This window comes from Doryrhamphus excisus, linkage group LG14 (genome assembly GCF_037039965.1).
Source record: "Doryrhamphus excisus strain RoL-2023G ecotype Guam linkage group LG14, RoL_Dexc_Guam_v1.1, whole genome shotgun sequence".
Classification (NCBI taxonomy): domain Eukaryota; kingdom Metazoa; phylum Chordata; class Actinopteri; order Syngnathiformes; family Syngnathidae; genus Doryrhamphus; species Doryrhamphus excisus.
In genome coordinates, this window is record NC_136370.1 from 11195266 (window position 1) to 11211917 (window position 16652).

The 16652-nt window shown below is 41.7% G+C and overlaps 1 protein-coding gene across 2 annotated transcripts in view; it reads right to left on the reverse strand.

Moving 5' to 3' along the window:
* daam2 (dishevelled associated activator of morphogenesis 2) overlaps positions 1 to 16652 on the reverse strand; it is a 74085-nt gene that overhangs the window by 39409 nt on the left and 18024 nt on the right. For both annotated transcript variants that reach the window (XM_058091419.2, XM_058091422.2), the window contains 2 exons: positions 7135 to 7421; positions 898 to 987 (listed from right to left, as the gene is read on the reverse strand). In XM_058091419.2, the coding sequence (XP_057947402.2) occupies positions 898 to 987; positions 7135 to 7302 (258 nt within the window). In that variant the 5' untranslated portion in view covers positions 7303 to 7421. The remainder of the gene's footprint in view (positions 1 to 897; positions 988 to 7134; positions 7422 to 16652) is intronic.

Sequence of the window (16652 nt, forward strand, 5' to 3'; positions counted from 1 at the left end):
CATGAACTACATGGAGTCGCCGACTGACAAGCACTTTGTAAGCCCCTGATTACCTTATTTTCACCATAAAGTTTCACCCTTGTCTTGACTAGTCTCAAAAACAGGCTGTCATAAACTTTTTCAGCACAAGGTCCGAATTAAAAATGTTGTTCCTCCCTCAACAAAAAGCACCTTTATTTAACACTTTTGAGTCCATCATCCCTCATCCACAAACAGAAAGCAACACATGTTTACTCCTTTTCATAGAGGATGTCAGAGCCCATCGGATCAGCTCAACCAAACTGCTTTAGATGGGCAAAGCAGCGGTTCAATCCTCAATCTGCTTCAGGCACAAAACCCACAGCCAAATTAGCACGAGGCACAAGGAAGGATTTATGGCCATTTATTTAATTTGTCATTGACCAAAATCGTGGCGATGAATTACCCTTTTTCTCCCAGCACAATGTCATTTCCTGCTGACTATTTGGCCACAAAATGAGGCAAAAGTTTTGTGAAGGGTTATTAAGCAAGTAAAACAAGATTTGGCAAAAGAAAAGCAAGCGCTACAGGAGTATATTCTGTTGTCTCTCATAGTATGTTGACAATTTTACAATAACAACATATAGATGTGGACATTATGCATGTGTACAAAATGTTTTGTCTTGTACTTCTATAGCAAGAAAAAAAAACTGTACTAAGTATGCAGCATGTGGATGTTGTTCATAGCAGGCAATATTTATGCCAAAATCAGAAGTTGGGTTTGGGCCCGACTATGTGGCTAAGCCGATTTAAAATTGGCTCTGGTGAAAGCTGCCCTTCAATAACATTCATCACTGACAGGGAGGCATTGTGGGTGAAGGCAGACGGTCAACAGAGGGACAGCAAATTCCAGCAAAAAATAAAAATCTTAGAACTCACCTTCTTTTTACTGCAATAAATCTGCCATTTCTTCTCATCGGGCAAAGCGAACATGGCCTCCCTGTTCTTATCAGTCAGATCCAGTTCGTCCTGCAAAAACAGGAGAGGTATTAATGTTAAACCATTGCACACGCCATATACTGCAGATATTGACTTGCATGAAATTATAGGACCTATAGAATGACTTGTAAGGGCATTCATGACAAATAATCATGCAAATCAAGTAGGAAAGTTTATTTTAGTAATTGCTATGGGTCATTGGATGCATCAGGTTTGCATGGTGACATCTGATTCTCCAGCCCTCCCACTTTCAGCGTGGCTAAGTATTTTATATTCACCCTGCAAATCTGCTCAATTCTTCAGTTGGGTACACGGTGCCTCCTGCCCCTTTTGAAATGCATATGAGCCCAGGAAATGAGTCTGTGTTTGCCAGAGAGGAAAAGCAAAGTTTTGGGAGCGGATAGATGACTAAATCTGGAACAGGACACAGAAGAAGAAATGCCTTGATGGACAAAGAAGAACATGATGAATGAAACTAAACTGGTGGACTACAAAAACTGAGATTATGATGCGATGCTTTAGAGTTAGGGCTTTGTGCCCAAGATCAAAACTAATCTTCTCTTAATGGGTTTCAGTACCATGACGTCAGCCAGAAGTACCGCAACCCCTAAGACACCCCCAGAGTGAAGATGGCTAACAGTGCCAGGGGTGGTGGGCCCCTTAAAGCCAGCCCAGTAGTTTCACAAGGTTTTTTTTTTTTCAATCCATTCAGCTGGACAGGGTTGGCCTGAAGTGCACAGTGTGAGCCCGGCAAATTAAAAGGGTGACATCATCTCAGCCAAGGATTTCAATAAAATAACTCATTACAGTCAGTTTGTAAAAGAAAAACGGCGGAATGGTGTCAACTTGAAGTACATGTAATACAAATAGAAACCAGAATAGACCTTTATAATAACCAGTCTCAGCACGTTTTCTTTTCATTAGCATCATTGACTAAATGGGATTCTAACTTTGAGTTTGTCCTTGCAACTGCCCTTCTGCCCCCCCTCTTGTTTTCCTCTTCTTGCTACCCTGCAATTTAAACCAGTGATATGATATAAGTGTTTAATTAAACTCTTATGTAAACATAAACATCTCCTAAACTGGATAAGAATTCCACAGATACCTAAATCTTGTTTTTCATTGCTGACGTACACCCGGCTCTCACATATCTCCCCTCTACATCATGCATGAAATTGAGATGCCTGAGGCATAGTGTCGGGCAGAGAGAAGTAGCCGAGAGATCAACTGTTGGGCACTGCTCCCATCTGGTTCAAATCCAAGGGTCTCATTCTCACTAATTTCCCCAGAAGCTCCAACTATCAGGTCTTCTAAATAGCAACAGCTTGGACAGCAGGGCTTTGACCCGGTGAAGAGACAACAAGCCTGAGACAAGCTGACTTCTCAGACTATTTGAGAATCCGGAGGATGTGGGGAGTAGATTGTGGTCTAAATTAAAATCTGTAAATATTAGTGGGAAACTATTAAGTTTTTGTGGATATTTATCTGTGTTAAAAAGAGCGGGCGGCACGGCGGTCTAGTGGTTAGTGCGCAGACCTCACAGCTAGGAGACTAGGGTTCAATTCCACCCTCGGCCATCTCTGTGTGGAGTCTGCATGTTCTCCCCGTGCATGCGTGGGTTTTCTCCGGGTACTCCGGTTTCCTCCCACATTCCAAAAACATGCTAGGTTAATTGGTGACTCCAAATTGTCCATAGGTATGAATGTGAGTGTGAATGGTTGTTTGTCTATATGTGCCCTGGGATTGGCTGGCGACCAGTCCAGGGTGTACCTACTCTTGCCCGAAGATAGGCTTCAGCACCCCAGCGACCCTCGTGAGGAAAAAGCGGTAGAAAATGAATGAATGAATGAAAAAGACAGAGTGAAGGGTGATATGGAATGTTACATTTATAGGGAATGCTGTAATTTAACACATAATACCATCTTTGTTGACATGCTACCATTACGGAATACCACCACCAATGAACACACACACACACACACACACACAAGTTGGTCTGCTTCTGAACCAGAGAAGACATGCCAAAGTTAATGTGGAAATTTTTGTGCCATACCGGCCAGAAGACTTTTTCCTCATTATGCAAGAGTCCATCATTTTCTCCTACCTCACACTCCCCTCAGGTTCAAAATGTGTTCCAATAGCAAATCTGCTTCACATGGCCCTCCTTCATGACCCGTAGCAACACCCCAAAAAACGCACTCAAAAGCCCCCCCCAAAAAAAAATAATATGTTACTTTCCACTTTGGCTGTGCAGAACCTTCTGTAAATGTGCCTCGGCCCACCTCCGCCAACAGATTCCAGTTGGGAATTCATGTAAACCAAAGCTAATATTGTTACACCTGCTGCTCAAAAGGGGAAAAATACAAACCATAGGGTGAGATCTCTTTCATATTTTTCACAGAACAGTGTAGAAATGTTACAAATTTTATAAAGGTTTTCACAGTGGTCTACAGAATGACGGACAGGCCTTATCATTCAATTTCCTGTTTCTTGAGGCCTGCGGGCTTCTCAAATGTGCTGAAATGAGAATGAACACTGTAGCAAAAAGTGAGGCGAATACAGAGAGCAAAATACGTGTTATTGTCGCAGATAAACGTACTTTCATGTCATTCGCTTTTGGAATAGGAGTTATTTGATGTTCATACAATAGTAAGGACTGTGCATGATATGCTGTCTTTAAAAGAATCATCTAAAAACAAACTCATAAATATCGCAAGGTTGTGATCATTTAAAAACTATTATCACAATAAAGGTGTCTAGGCTCATTATTTCATATGGTCCCACAAATGACAAAATATAAGACATATGGTATGTTGATGGCATTCACACTATATTGAAGAAGGGCTGAGCACGGATCCCAAAGAAACCTGGTTTAAAAAAAGTAAAAAAAAATATGAACTGATATTGTTTATCCACATCAAGAGGATGGACAGATGGACCAAATAGAGGATGACGGATGGTGTAGAGAGGAAGTGTGAGCTGCACTAAGGCAGAAGTGAGGAAACTGGGATGTGTGTTTGAAATGAGTAGGTGTGAATGAAACGGGTGGGGGTGTCTCTGTGTCAGCTCTTCCTCAATGGGCCACTCTGAATCGAGTGAGTCTGTTTATTAAGTGCTATTACAAGGGGGGTGGGTGTGGTCTGGCTGGTGAATAAAGTTTTTACAGTATTGCTTTACTATTGAGTGGGCTATAATGTTATACTGTATGTCCTGCAGCCATCCTAAGTAAGACGGGAAGCCAGATGAAAAGCTCCAAAGAATTGTTAATATTTCAAGAGGTTATACAAGGTCTCAATGGGACTCACAGGAAGCTGTAGATGCTCTTAATTACCCCAAAGACAAATCAGTCTGCATGTACAAGGTACTTAATAAATAATTGTGAAAATGTGTTGACTTAAGGGTAAGACTGAACAACTTATGAAATATTACAAGATCAACGTCTTACTTTTGGTCTAAATGGATTTAGCAGTTCTATTTCCTTCCACATGCGCGACAAGGTGCAAGTTTAACGCCGTTGCTCAGTTAAGAATGTCTTGTCTCTCAGCAAGCTATTACTCGCCGACTGCCTCTGCCAAAAAGTCCAAACAGGGCTCAGCCACTTCCATAATATGGTTTCACTCATACTGACTTAAAATTACAAGTTAGAGCTTTAGAGTTGAAAAGCCAGACAGACAACTGTAAAGGCATGACAAGAGGAAAGGCGAAAGGAAAGAGGGTGCATCCCTGTGGGTCAGCGGGTGGGGAACATTTCCATTTTCAGTTGTTATGCAACACCTTTTTTTATTTCCTCTCCACTCAAAAGTCATACTGCGAGGAACATTCATGCTGTATGTAAAAAATCAAATCAAATCATAAAATCCAAGTTTAGGCTATATCTATCCATTTTCTATGCCACTTTCAAGTTTAGGCTAAATATAGAAAAAAGAAAATCACTGACTGGGAGCCAAATACAGTGGCCACCATTGCTCAGACAGGCACATTGCCTGACAATAGAGAGCTGGACTAATGCCCAGAGTGTTTGGCTTTAAAGCACTCCAAAAGTACAGGATAGAGAAGCAAAGACTGAGGCGCTCGCTTAGGGAAAGATTAAGGAGCAATGACTGAGAGCACTCAATCTTGTGAGCAGATCTGATTCCTCATTTGTTGCACTGTTTTTATATGTTCTTATCTTAAATGACAATGTTTAATTGCAAGAAGGTCAAAGGAGGTCAGGCCCCAGACCTCTTCCCCCCCTTGTAATAAGGTAATAACGTACTTGACAAACGATCCAGATGATCTCAATTTCTAACATTCTTCCATGTTGCTCAACATTTAAAAAATAACCACAGTTGAAATGGACTGAACTTAAGACAAGAAGCTCATGCATGTAGGATAATGATGAGTTTTACCAAGTCTATTTATTTAACCAAACTTCTGACCTGAGCATTCAAATACACTCTGGCATCAAGTCTGTCTTAATCATTTATGACAAACCCCCAAAGGTTTGTTAGGTTTTGTGAAGCATAATTTCCAATATCAGGTTCAGCGCATGTTACTAGAGGAAAACATTTCCCCTAGTAACTTCCCCAAGAACATAATAAAGAGTATAGAGTTACTACCCGTTATTTTTGTGAGAAGGCAAAAGGTAAAAAAAAAAAAAAAGTGCCATTCTTTGACACAAAAACACGTTGCTGTGCCTTATATTATTTTGACAGGAAAGTTCTAGCCTTGTTCTTACTCTAGCAGAATGAGTATGATGCACTGTGCAGTCGAGGCCCAGTGGAGAATCCCATTATGGATGCGAGGACTTGTAGATGTAGTTTACTCCTACAGTTGGCCCAGATCTGTCGCTCCCACTCCAGAGACTCCATTCAGTATAATTCACCTCCTCAAGAGGGGCTTTTCATAGCAATAATCCCCTTCTGCCGTTGCCAAGGAAACCCTCTGCTATTCGCTATATGTCTTTATTTCTCCCCATGTTACAAATCATGCTTCTTGTGCTATCAACATTGTCAAAACTGTGAGACGAGTCAATATATTCTGGTTGTACAGATTGGCGGACAAGTGGTCAAATACAATATGTCAGCATGTTGGAGGGAGCTGAATGAGTAAAACATACTGTATGGGGATTGGCAGATTTCCATTCTCATGTAGTGGATGTTTGTGGATTGGTCATCCAGTCCAGGCAAACATGAATCAAACAGTCACAGTGAGAGTGATCAGGCAACTGGAACATCCTAACTGCTTCATGAAATGCTCTGATGCTTCTTAAAAGCAAACTCGAGGCATGACCCCAAAAACTGAACATTTGAGCTTGTGAAAAACAAAGTACCCATCCAACCATCTCAAAAATAATCTATTCACAACATGTGGAAGGGACTGAATCCAATGAGATGAGATGATGCCAAATCATTTTTCTCAGGGGTCAGAAAAGTTGCAAAAGGTTTTGAAATCAGGGATGGGATCTCAATGTTTTTGTTCATCCCAAGCATCTGTGTCAGGCTCATCAACAGAAGCTGAAGATACACAATTGACTCCAAAATAAGCATCGGGTCCTCCAGTCTTTGTGGTCTAGGGAAATGTTCCCATACTTTAACAAATAATAACTTGCAAGACTTTCACAAAAATCAAAAAGTGGGAGTATAAATAAGGAATCATCTCTGTGTGGAGTTTGCATGTTCTCCCTGTGCATGCATGGGTTTTCTCCGGGTACTCCGGTTTCCTCCCACATTCCAAAAACATGCTCTGTGTGGAATTTGCATGTTCTCCCCGTGCATGCGTGGGTTCTTCTCCGGGTACTCCGGTTTCCTCCTTAATTGGCGACTCCAAATTGTCCATAGGGTATGAATGTGAGTGTGAATGGTTGTTTGTCTGTATGTGCCCTGTGATTGGCTGGCGACCAGTCCAGGGTGTACCCCGCCTCTCGCCCATAGACAACTGGGATAGGCTCCAGCATCCCCCGCGACCCTCGTGAGTAGAAAATGAATGAATGAATGAATGAATGAATAAGGAATACAGAATGTTCTATATAGAATCACCATAGGAAAGAATCACCTCTAGGAAACCTCTAATACATATTTTGTAATTTAGAAGGTATATCTCCTCCAAGGGACTTGGACAGCCAGTCTAATAAAAACAATTGAGTGGTCTGCCGTGATGTCAACAAGCACTAAACACATGAGGATCGGTGACACCTACCACCAGCTCTGAGAAGCGAGCATGCAGTTCCTCGGCAGGAGGCATGGGGGCGCTGAACTCCAGCAGCTGCAAGGGCACGCTGTCCTTTAGGTTGATTTCGGGGGGCTCACTGCTGCCGAAGCAACACAAGAACCCCAGACCCGCCCTTGTCCTCTTCCTTGGGGGCATGGTGGCTGCGTTGACAGGCGTGGCAGTGGTGGACTCGGACCCAGATTATTTAGGAAGGGATCAAGGGGGCGGGGGGGAGGGGAGTGGAGAGGACGAGGTTGCTATCTAGGTGGCATGATCTGGAAGAGAAGAAGAGAGACAATTAAAGATGGTTTATACCTAGTCTTCTCTAAGAGATTATCTTTACAATAGCATAACGTACACTGGAATAGGTTTGAGGAAAAAAAGCGATGCTAGAAGAAAATTGATAAAGTCTAGAAGACCTTAGCAACAGCCTTTAACCACAAGCCTACAAAATATTTACTTTTTAGTCCTTTCAGTTTATATTAGAGCTCGAGCAAAGAACTCTGCAACAATAGAACACAAAGACGCCCGTCTTGACATCGGTTACACTTTCAACTCAACAAAGAGACCTCTTGACTGTGTGGTACAATCACGCCTGTGCAGTGTGTCTGTAAGTCGTTGTTCAGACATTGAGCTGCCCCCAGCAGTACCCTTTCACTTTTCAATAGCACAGAAACATTGTGTGTGTACAGTAGCGAATGACAATGCTACACTGTAGGTGGAAAAAAATAAAAAGGACACACTAACCCCGGAGGATTTCCTCAATGCTGCAAAGAGGATATGGGTGGCCAACTGTATGACTAAAGCAGTTTACACTCAAAAATCATAAACATACAAACGTGTATAACAAGCAAGAAAAAGTCAATACAGCACAAATGTTAAAAGAACCATTAATGCAAATTATGAACCAATTAAAAAATCAAAACACAAACAAATTTATCCCACATTGATGCAGTGTTAATGCAATTCAGCAATTGTTTCACATCTGTTTAATGTGATTAGGAACTTTCATTTCCACAAAAATCCACAATATACTTCAAGTTGACTGAGCACAATTCCTACAGCCATCACTCTCTCTCACATTCACTCAGCAGAGGCGTTTGCATTTCGTTGTCTAAAAATAGGAGAATAGTCAATTATTTATGAATGTGTCACCAGGCCCTCAACACTCAACATGAGATTGGGGGCGGTGGCGGGGGCGGAGGGGGGTGGTAGGAGGGGCATACTTCAAATGTGGCCTTTTGACACTGCTCATTTTTCTGCCACAGAGAAGAGATGTGCACTACTAAGTAAACTGTTTTCCCCCTTCATTTGTACTGTACAACATGCAAATGCTCAATTTGATACCGTCATTCTCCATCACCAAAGAATAACAAGCAAACGGAAAAAAACCCCATCTGAGTTTAGTTCCTTATTATTCGAATTCTTACGGAGGGGTACAATTTTCAATTTCCACCCGCAGATTGAAGTTAATGGAGTTTAATTAAAATACATCTAATTACCATGAATCTAATAGTGATGTTTGGGTACTCGAGGGTCTGGCCCAGCTTCACACTGGACCAAAGCCAAAACAAACAGTCGAGAAATTCAGACACTAATTGACACACGGTTTTATGAGTTTGTTGTCATGCAGTAAAAATGGCTGGATATTATGTAAACATTAAGAGGCCAACAAACATTCCGCCGACCCCTAATGTTGTTTATCAAGCAACTGTGTTAATTGGTGACTCTCTCCGGAATGTACATCCAAGTCATGATGGACTGAAATCAATACAACAATGCCTTATGTCGATTAAGTTACAGATTAGATACATTATTTAGTACAATTAATGAATTATACATTATGAAATGCTCTTCTTTAGAAAGGTTTTCTATTTTTTCGAAGCTAATTACTAGGGCTGAGCCGGACACTCATTTTAGACAAGTATTCGTTACGGTAATGCATTTTTGCCGAGTAGGAGTATGTAACAAGTACAGCTCATCATTATCTGTACTCGTGCTGAAGGAAAATCATCATTGGGTAACTACTTATATATTTATTCTTCACACTGTGATTGGCCAGTCACCCACAGTGACTAAACAATACCCACGTCAGGCTTATGCCCCCACCCACTCCAAGTACAGATATGGATGCAGATATTTTAGATGGGTGGGTTAACAGATCCAGATAGTGGTGTACTCGCTCATCCCTACCAATTACATATTAAAGAAGAGGGCTGCTTTAATGGCAACAAATAACCTCATACTACTTTAACTTAAACTTTTTTCTGACACTGCAGAACATAGTAAGTACATGCTCTGTACATTCTTGTACAAGTTGACGCCACATCTTTATGATGGATTAAAGTCAGTCTGCAACAAACTTGTGTGCGTTTATGGGTGCACACTCGCCCACAGAGCCCCACGTGTCGTCAGTCTTCACTCAACACCAGTCCCGCTGGCCTGCTTCCAGCACAGGGAAAGTAGGCCAAGGACCAATATATACGGGTCTCCTGAATGGGGTACCAGAGAGGGTGCCGTCACTTCAAGGGGCATGACACATGGACTGCAGTGGTTTGCAGCTATAACCGAATTCAACTAGAGAAGCACTTGGAGAGCGCAAACCTCCGTCAAGCATCACAGTTCCACCCCATGCGGTGATTCAAAATAATTAAAAAAAAAAATTTTTTAGGATCAGTCTTTGATATGTAGAAGCTGTTGGAAACATGTCCTGTATTTTTCCCCCAAGTGTTCTGACCATTTTTGTGGTGTTACAGGGGTTTGTAAGCCGAGGTGTCCACGTGGTAACATAGGATATTTAGTACACAGAAAGATCCATCCATCCATCTTCTGTACAGCTTATCCTCATGAGGGTCGGGGCCATGCTGGAGCCTATCCCAGCGGTCTTCAGTGCCATGGCTGGTTAAACAATAGCCTACCAGAAAAGTCATTTAGTGCTGTCCTCATCCTCCTTCTGGGAACTAAAACCACTAAAGTTGTCTTCTTCACTCTCAGAAACAAAAAGGTCCACAATTCCGTTTTCAAACACCCTTGCCAGTATCTCTCCCTCTTTCGTTGTCACTCCGAGCATCACCTCCACAGAGGCATATCAATGCCCGAGCCTGGGCTGTTGCCACGAGATGTCGCGAGACCGGATTGTGACCACATATTAGCTAGTTTGTTTTTTCTTTTTATTTAATTGTTAACAGTGACTCTGGACTCTGAATGGAATGCATGTTTTATCGTTTATACATGTTAATATCAGAAAGGGATTAACATATTTTTTTCTATTTCCAATCTGGTAGAGAATGTTTAAGATGTTAGTGGTTACACTTTATCAAAAGATGATAACATTGTCATATTGTTATAATAACAATCAATATAATGTTTAAAACCATGATACTCCTGCCACAGCCCATTATAAGGATATTTAAAAGACTTTGGCGCTCTGTAGCTTAGTGCTGATTGAAGCCACTCCAGTTTGTGTGTCAATTGCTGCGTTGCTTGTCATGACAGTCATCAACTTTTTGGAAGAAAACATGCAACCCACACCAGTAGAAAGCGCAAAACCACAGACACACTTTGATGAATTCCCTGCTCATGTTGGCGGCACGGCATGCACCCAGCTATACGGTCACATGTTCACACGTGTTCAAAAATCACACACTCCCACTCGAGGCTCAGATGTAAGCACATTTAGCATACTCACACACCATGAACCCTGAAGAAGAGAGAGGTGCCTGCTGGCAGCTCAAAGTTTGATGGGTCTGGAGTGCAGCCGAGCATAGCGTAAGAGAGAGAGAGAGAAATGTGAAGGTGGTGATGGAAAGAGGGAGGGAGTTTTAAAGGGAGATACAGTACTTCTGCCACTTCTCATTCAACCCACTAGCTCGCTCAATGGTCCCCTGTGCCTGGAAGTAGGTCAGTGGAAGAGGAGGAGGGAGCAGCACTGACGTTAGATGGGTTGCTATAGTGTACGATTGAGTGTGTGTGCTTTTGCAACCGAGTGTGCCAAGGAGCTGCAAATCTGTACGTTTGCCGGTCTGTAATAGTCTTCAAGAAAGGCACTGTACTGTGAATGGAGAGACATGAAGTTAATTAAAGGCAGCCGACTTGGATCAGTTACAGCAAGCGGCTAGCATCTACTGTACAATCATAATAATGCGTGTTTCACATGTCACCTGCTGAAACATTGAAGTGATGGCTCTTTCAAGTATGTGCAAATTCAACACACATTTTACAGCATTGTCATACTTCTCTTCTAAACCTGTTGTACTGGTCAAGAACTGAAAGAGGAAAGCACACTCATATTTAAACCGTGCAAATGCTTGATAAACAACAACAATTGGATTGGAGCAATGCGACCCATTGGAAGTTGTTGCCCCAGACATGGCACTCTCTCCAGAATGCCCTTCCTTGCATCTGTCCAATGACTAATGGACCAAGCCTTCATTTTTTTCTATCCTTCAAAGCCACTGGCTCCAAGCCAAATCACCTGGGAAATGGAGAATTCAGTCTTTCACAGACTCCATTAAGACCCATGGCCACCCACAGTTACTAATTCAGGCATTGGGGAAACCACATTGGTCTAACCTTTCCAGGGTCAGAGATCATACTGCGGTTACTGAGTTGCAGTAATATAGCACACTGTACGCTGTAATTGTATGCATACACAATTTCCAAACACTGGTGTGCACCATAAAAGTATCCCAAGACCACATCAATGATGAGATGCTTTTCCCTTGCAAGTGAACTCTGGTGCGGTGCAGTTCACTTGCGTTCAAATGACATGGGCCATTATTAAATTAAAAACAAAGATCATACATAAATATCAGTACTTAAATGGATGATGTTGATGATATGGTAAATTCTTAACCAATGCAGAAATTATGCAAACTTACCTAATAAGCCAAGTAGCACTGAGTGCATTAACATTCCTGAGATGTGACATCACCAGACTAATATGGTAGCGATCTCAGTGGTAAGCAGGGAGCTACAGCCTTAAATGACAAATGACCGGAGCTGACAGCTAAAGGAACCGAGAATATTTCACGGTACATTTAGATGCAATGCATTCCTGCACTCATTCTGAAAGCACATATTCCACGTGGGGAGTTAATGGGATTTCATGAGAATCTATGGACCTGGACAATGGGCTGGTTTTGGTTCGGACAAATCTATCCCGTGGTCAAGTGTGATCCATAGTTTGGTCTTCTTTTTGCAGAAAGAAGATGTGCCATCTACAACATTACTGGTACCAGAGCAAACACAGTAGGTGAGTGTGATAGAATCCAAATCTCCCTGATAGAAGAAGCTACTGATGAGGGGTGTTGTGCCTACGTGCATCTTCCAGGATGATTCAAAACATCGGAAATCCACCCTTTCATTAAAGCCCTGACCCCCCCCCTTGTGCCATTCCTTGCAACCACCCAAATTCCTGTGCCTCTTTCAATTGTTTCCTCTCTGCAATCAGATAGGGGAAGCTACGAAGATGAGACAGCTGAAAACCTTTTCAGCTGTTGGGCTGGGAGTATGTCTGTGATATTGTCAGACATAGGACTACATTAGAAGTCCATTTCTGTCCCTCAAGGTGCAATCTATACATATGTACCCCTATACGGTTATTTGATTCAAACATAATGTTGTATCTTCTCCGAGGTTCTTCAAACAACAACTTGGTATTTGTGGTTGGCCTTCAGTATCAAATCTTAAGCACCTTAGCTGTCTATTTCACAGCCAACTTTCAAGAATTCTCTGAGGTCTTGTTGGCTTCCAGCATAAATGAAAACAAACACAAGCACCGGTGGTTTTAACAGGGCTGAGAAGCACAGTAACCCACCTCACCCATAAAAAGGAAATGCGAAAACAAAACCACTGGAAATAGAGGAGGGGGCTGACTGATGTTTCTGATGCTCTAGGGAAGTCTTTATAGCAGTTTAATTGGGTTTGATTTCTGAAAAAGTGAAGTAATTTCCTGCTGTGTAGAATGTTGATGGCAAGGGCCACAAAAAGTGCAAGCATTTATGGCAACTGTGCATTTCAGATGTTTTCCTTTGATGAAAAAGGCCTTAAAACCAACATTAGGGTGATTAAATTGAACAGTTGCAGTTCAAAATGAGAACATGTTCATCATAAGGTACTGCAAAAGTCATCATCATCATCAACATTTTTCATTATCTTTCAGTAGTGGTGAGTACATTTTAAAATTTTTAATTCTTAAGGCTTTTTATAGGGCCTTCAATTATTCATGGTATTTCATCATTCACCCGAGTCTCGGAACTTAACTGCTGTGAAAAGTGGAGTTCTACTGTAACGAATATGGGGGTAATATAACAGTCACAAATTGTTGGATGAACATATTTTGGCTAGGGGTGTCACAGGCTGTCATGTCACAACATCCGGCAAGATTCAAACATGACAAAATTTCTCATTGAAAAAAAAAAATCAATCATGCAAAAAATGAAAATGAACTTTATATGTTTGCCCGCGGGTGGCATGGCGGTCGAGTGGTTAGCACGCACACCTCACAGCGAGGAGACCAGGGTTCAATTCCACCCTCGGCCATCTCTGTGTGGAGTTTGTATGTTCTCCCTGTGCATGCGTGGGTTTTCTTGCCCTGTGATTGGCAACAATGGAGGACATTCACAATGTAGTGTTCAAGAGGTCTTCCTATTACTGATGATCTGATGATGCACCAGGGCTGCACGGCGTGTGAGTGGTTAGTGGAACTTGGAGACCCGAGTTCAATTCCACCGTCGGCCATCTCTGTGTGGAGGTTTTCTCCGGGTACTCTGGTTTCCTCCCACATTCCAAAAACATGCTAGGTTAATTGGCGACTCCAAATTGTCCATAGGTATGAATGTGAGTGTGAATGGTTGTTTGTCTATACGTATGTGCCCTGTGATTGGTTGGCGACCAGTCCAGGGTGTACCCCGCCTCTCGCCCAAAGACAGCTGGGATAGGCTCCAGCACCCCCGCGAACCTTGTGATGAAAAAGCGGTAGAAAATGAATGAATGAATGAATGTTTCACCGCCTTAATACATTGCCATGTGCATGTACTATATGTCCATTTTCATCGTAGAACAAATTAAATTAGTAGAGTGAAATAGGTTGGCATCTATTTTTAAATATTTTTTTTCATTGTACTTTTGTTTAAATCTTGTCTCATCAAGTACACCCCATCTTGTGAACTGTGTCACACCTAATTGGCACAAATATAACATTTCAGCTTGGTACCAAACTTGAAATTCCAGAAGTCTCAAAGCTGTTCAACCATATCCTGATTGAATGTTTCATGGCAGTCATTTTGCACAAAAAAAAAACGGTTATGCCGTATGAACACACTGTAGCAATTGGCTACAAAACTTGCTGCTGTCCTCCACATAAAACATTGTCTTTCCATGTCAGAAAACAACAATGCAGGATACTTTACTCAACAGCTGCAGCATAGAGGACGAGGGGCTTCTGGGTAATGTCTGGAATTCTCTACTGTGACAGTTATAGCCACACAAACAGGGGTAACCCTCTGAAGTGACCAGCAGTTTTTTTAAATAGCCTACAGTAATACAACACTAAATGAAGGCACTATAAAGAGAAGCTATGCCTACACATCATAAGCCCCAGAAAGTGTGTCACTGGCACAAATATAATAGTCAGTGAGTGGACTTCCCGTAAAAGGACAGAGAGGAAAATACCATCACTTCTTCTAAATCTCCTACCTGGAGTTTGGTTTTGCAAACCATGTAAGCAGTTAATTTAGAATACAACATGATGATAATACCATCCAAAAAAATCAGATGGTTGAATTTAAGCAGCTTTTCAGACAGACATACTCCCTTTTTTCTGCTATCCTAATGAAAAGGTTGTTAAGCTGCCAGTCAGCAGCAGGCCTGACGAGATAAGGGGCCTCACGGTAGCTAAGCGACTCTTCCCCGCTCTCCCACTAATCCTGTGAGAGCCCTTCATACATCCATAATGATCAATAAAATATGAAAAGGTCTGAGAGTGCTGACAGCAGCAGGGGATGCGTCTGTATGCAACGTGTGAGTTCTCAACTTTCATTAACGCCTTCTCAACATGCTGAATCTTTTAGTGGTAGTGGTATCACTGTTTGCCCTGTGGCACTGAAGAGTAAATTAACAATAATCACTTAATTAGATGGAAATGTGATGTTTGTAAAGCTAAAAGACAATGACAAAAACAGTTTCAACCATAGAATGCAAACCATTGCAAACAATCAATTACATGGCATAACATGTTTGTGTTTACAAATGGCAGCAACAACTAAAAAGCAGTAGTAAAGTAAAAGTAGTAAACCCTGAGATGTCTGCATGGAATGTTTTCCATCCATAAAATCTCAGACTTAGGAAAACCCTTACAAAAGGCAACCATAACTAATTTCATATGTGGAAATCTGGAGCTCTGATGCGTTCATCAGCGTGCATTTGACACACGGCAAGGATTTACAGCTACGATTACAGCCTCTGAACTGTTGCAGGCAAAGATTCCACATGGGAAATGAGAGCTTTAAAAACCTCTTAAGATAGGGAACCCTGGAAATCGAGGATAGAGTGTTTATGTTGGTCTAGACTTCCACGGCATGTTTGGGCTTCCCTGGGAAACATGGGTAGAGTCAACATGAAAGCAAAAATCATTTTTTAAAGCTTTTTTTTTATTATTTAAAAGATCAAATAGGTTGTGTGAATGATACTGGGTTGAGCTGTGGAGTCTCAGGGAGTAGAAGTTCAGCAGATATGGTATAATTGGCAACCAGAGGGTTGGCTATGAAATTGATGAACCAAAACGGACCTTAAACCCATCACATAATACACTAGCATTTCCTCCCACCTAAACACATTCCAACCCTCCCTATTCTATCGTTAATCTTGATTCTACTTGGTGTACAGTATATGGGGATATTATTAGCCGCTTTGATCTAAGGTTGATTTCACACTTGTCAGGTATGGTCCAGCTGGCATGGTTAGTTTGATCAAGTGTGAAGGCTATCATCCGGTAACCTGTTGCGAACCAAATGGAAACAAGACCACTTCAAAAGGTGGTCTCATTTTTTAGATGTAAATAATTCTGAATTGATCCATAAATGTTAATAATCAATTATCAAATAACATAATAGTTTTGGGGAATAAAGTGCGGCAGCCCCTGGAAGAGCACTTTTGTGACAAAAATGGCATACCCAGATGGAATGGAAGACTACCTGATGCCATAACATACCATTCATCATAGTGTAGTACTATACTGTGTCACTATACAAAAAGGCCATGTACTAAAGTATGCCAACATTCCATCACATGCACACATCATGTGACAGAAACATGAGAGACAGTCAGATCGGCATGTCAGCATAAAATGTCGGCACTAAATGCGGAGCTTTGTTTATGCTGCATAGTCACCTTTCAGGTGAAATTTCTCATAGCTTAAGACACAACAGCAAAAAGCCCAACTCAATTATTTGTTACTCACAAGTTTCCCTTTAAAAGAAGAGCAAAGTGATCCAGTTACATGTTTA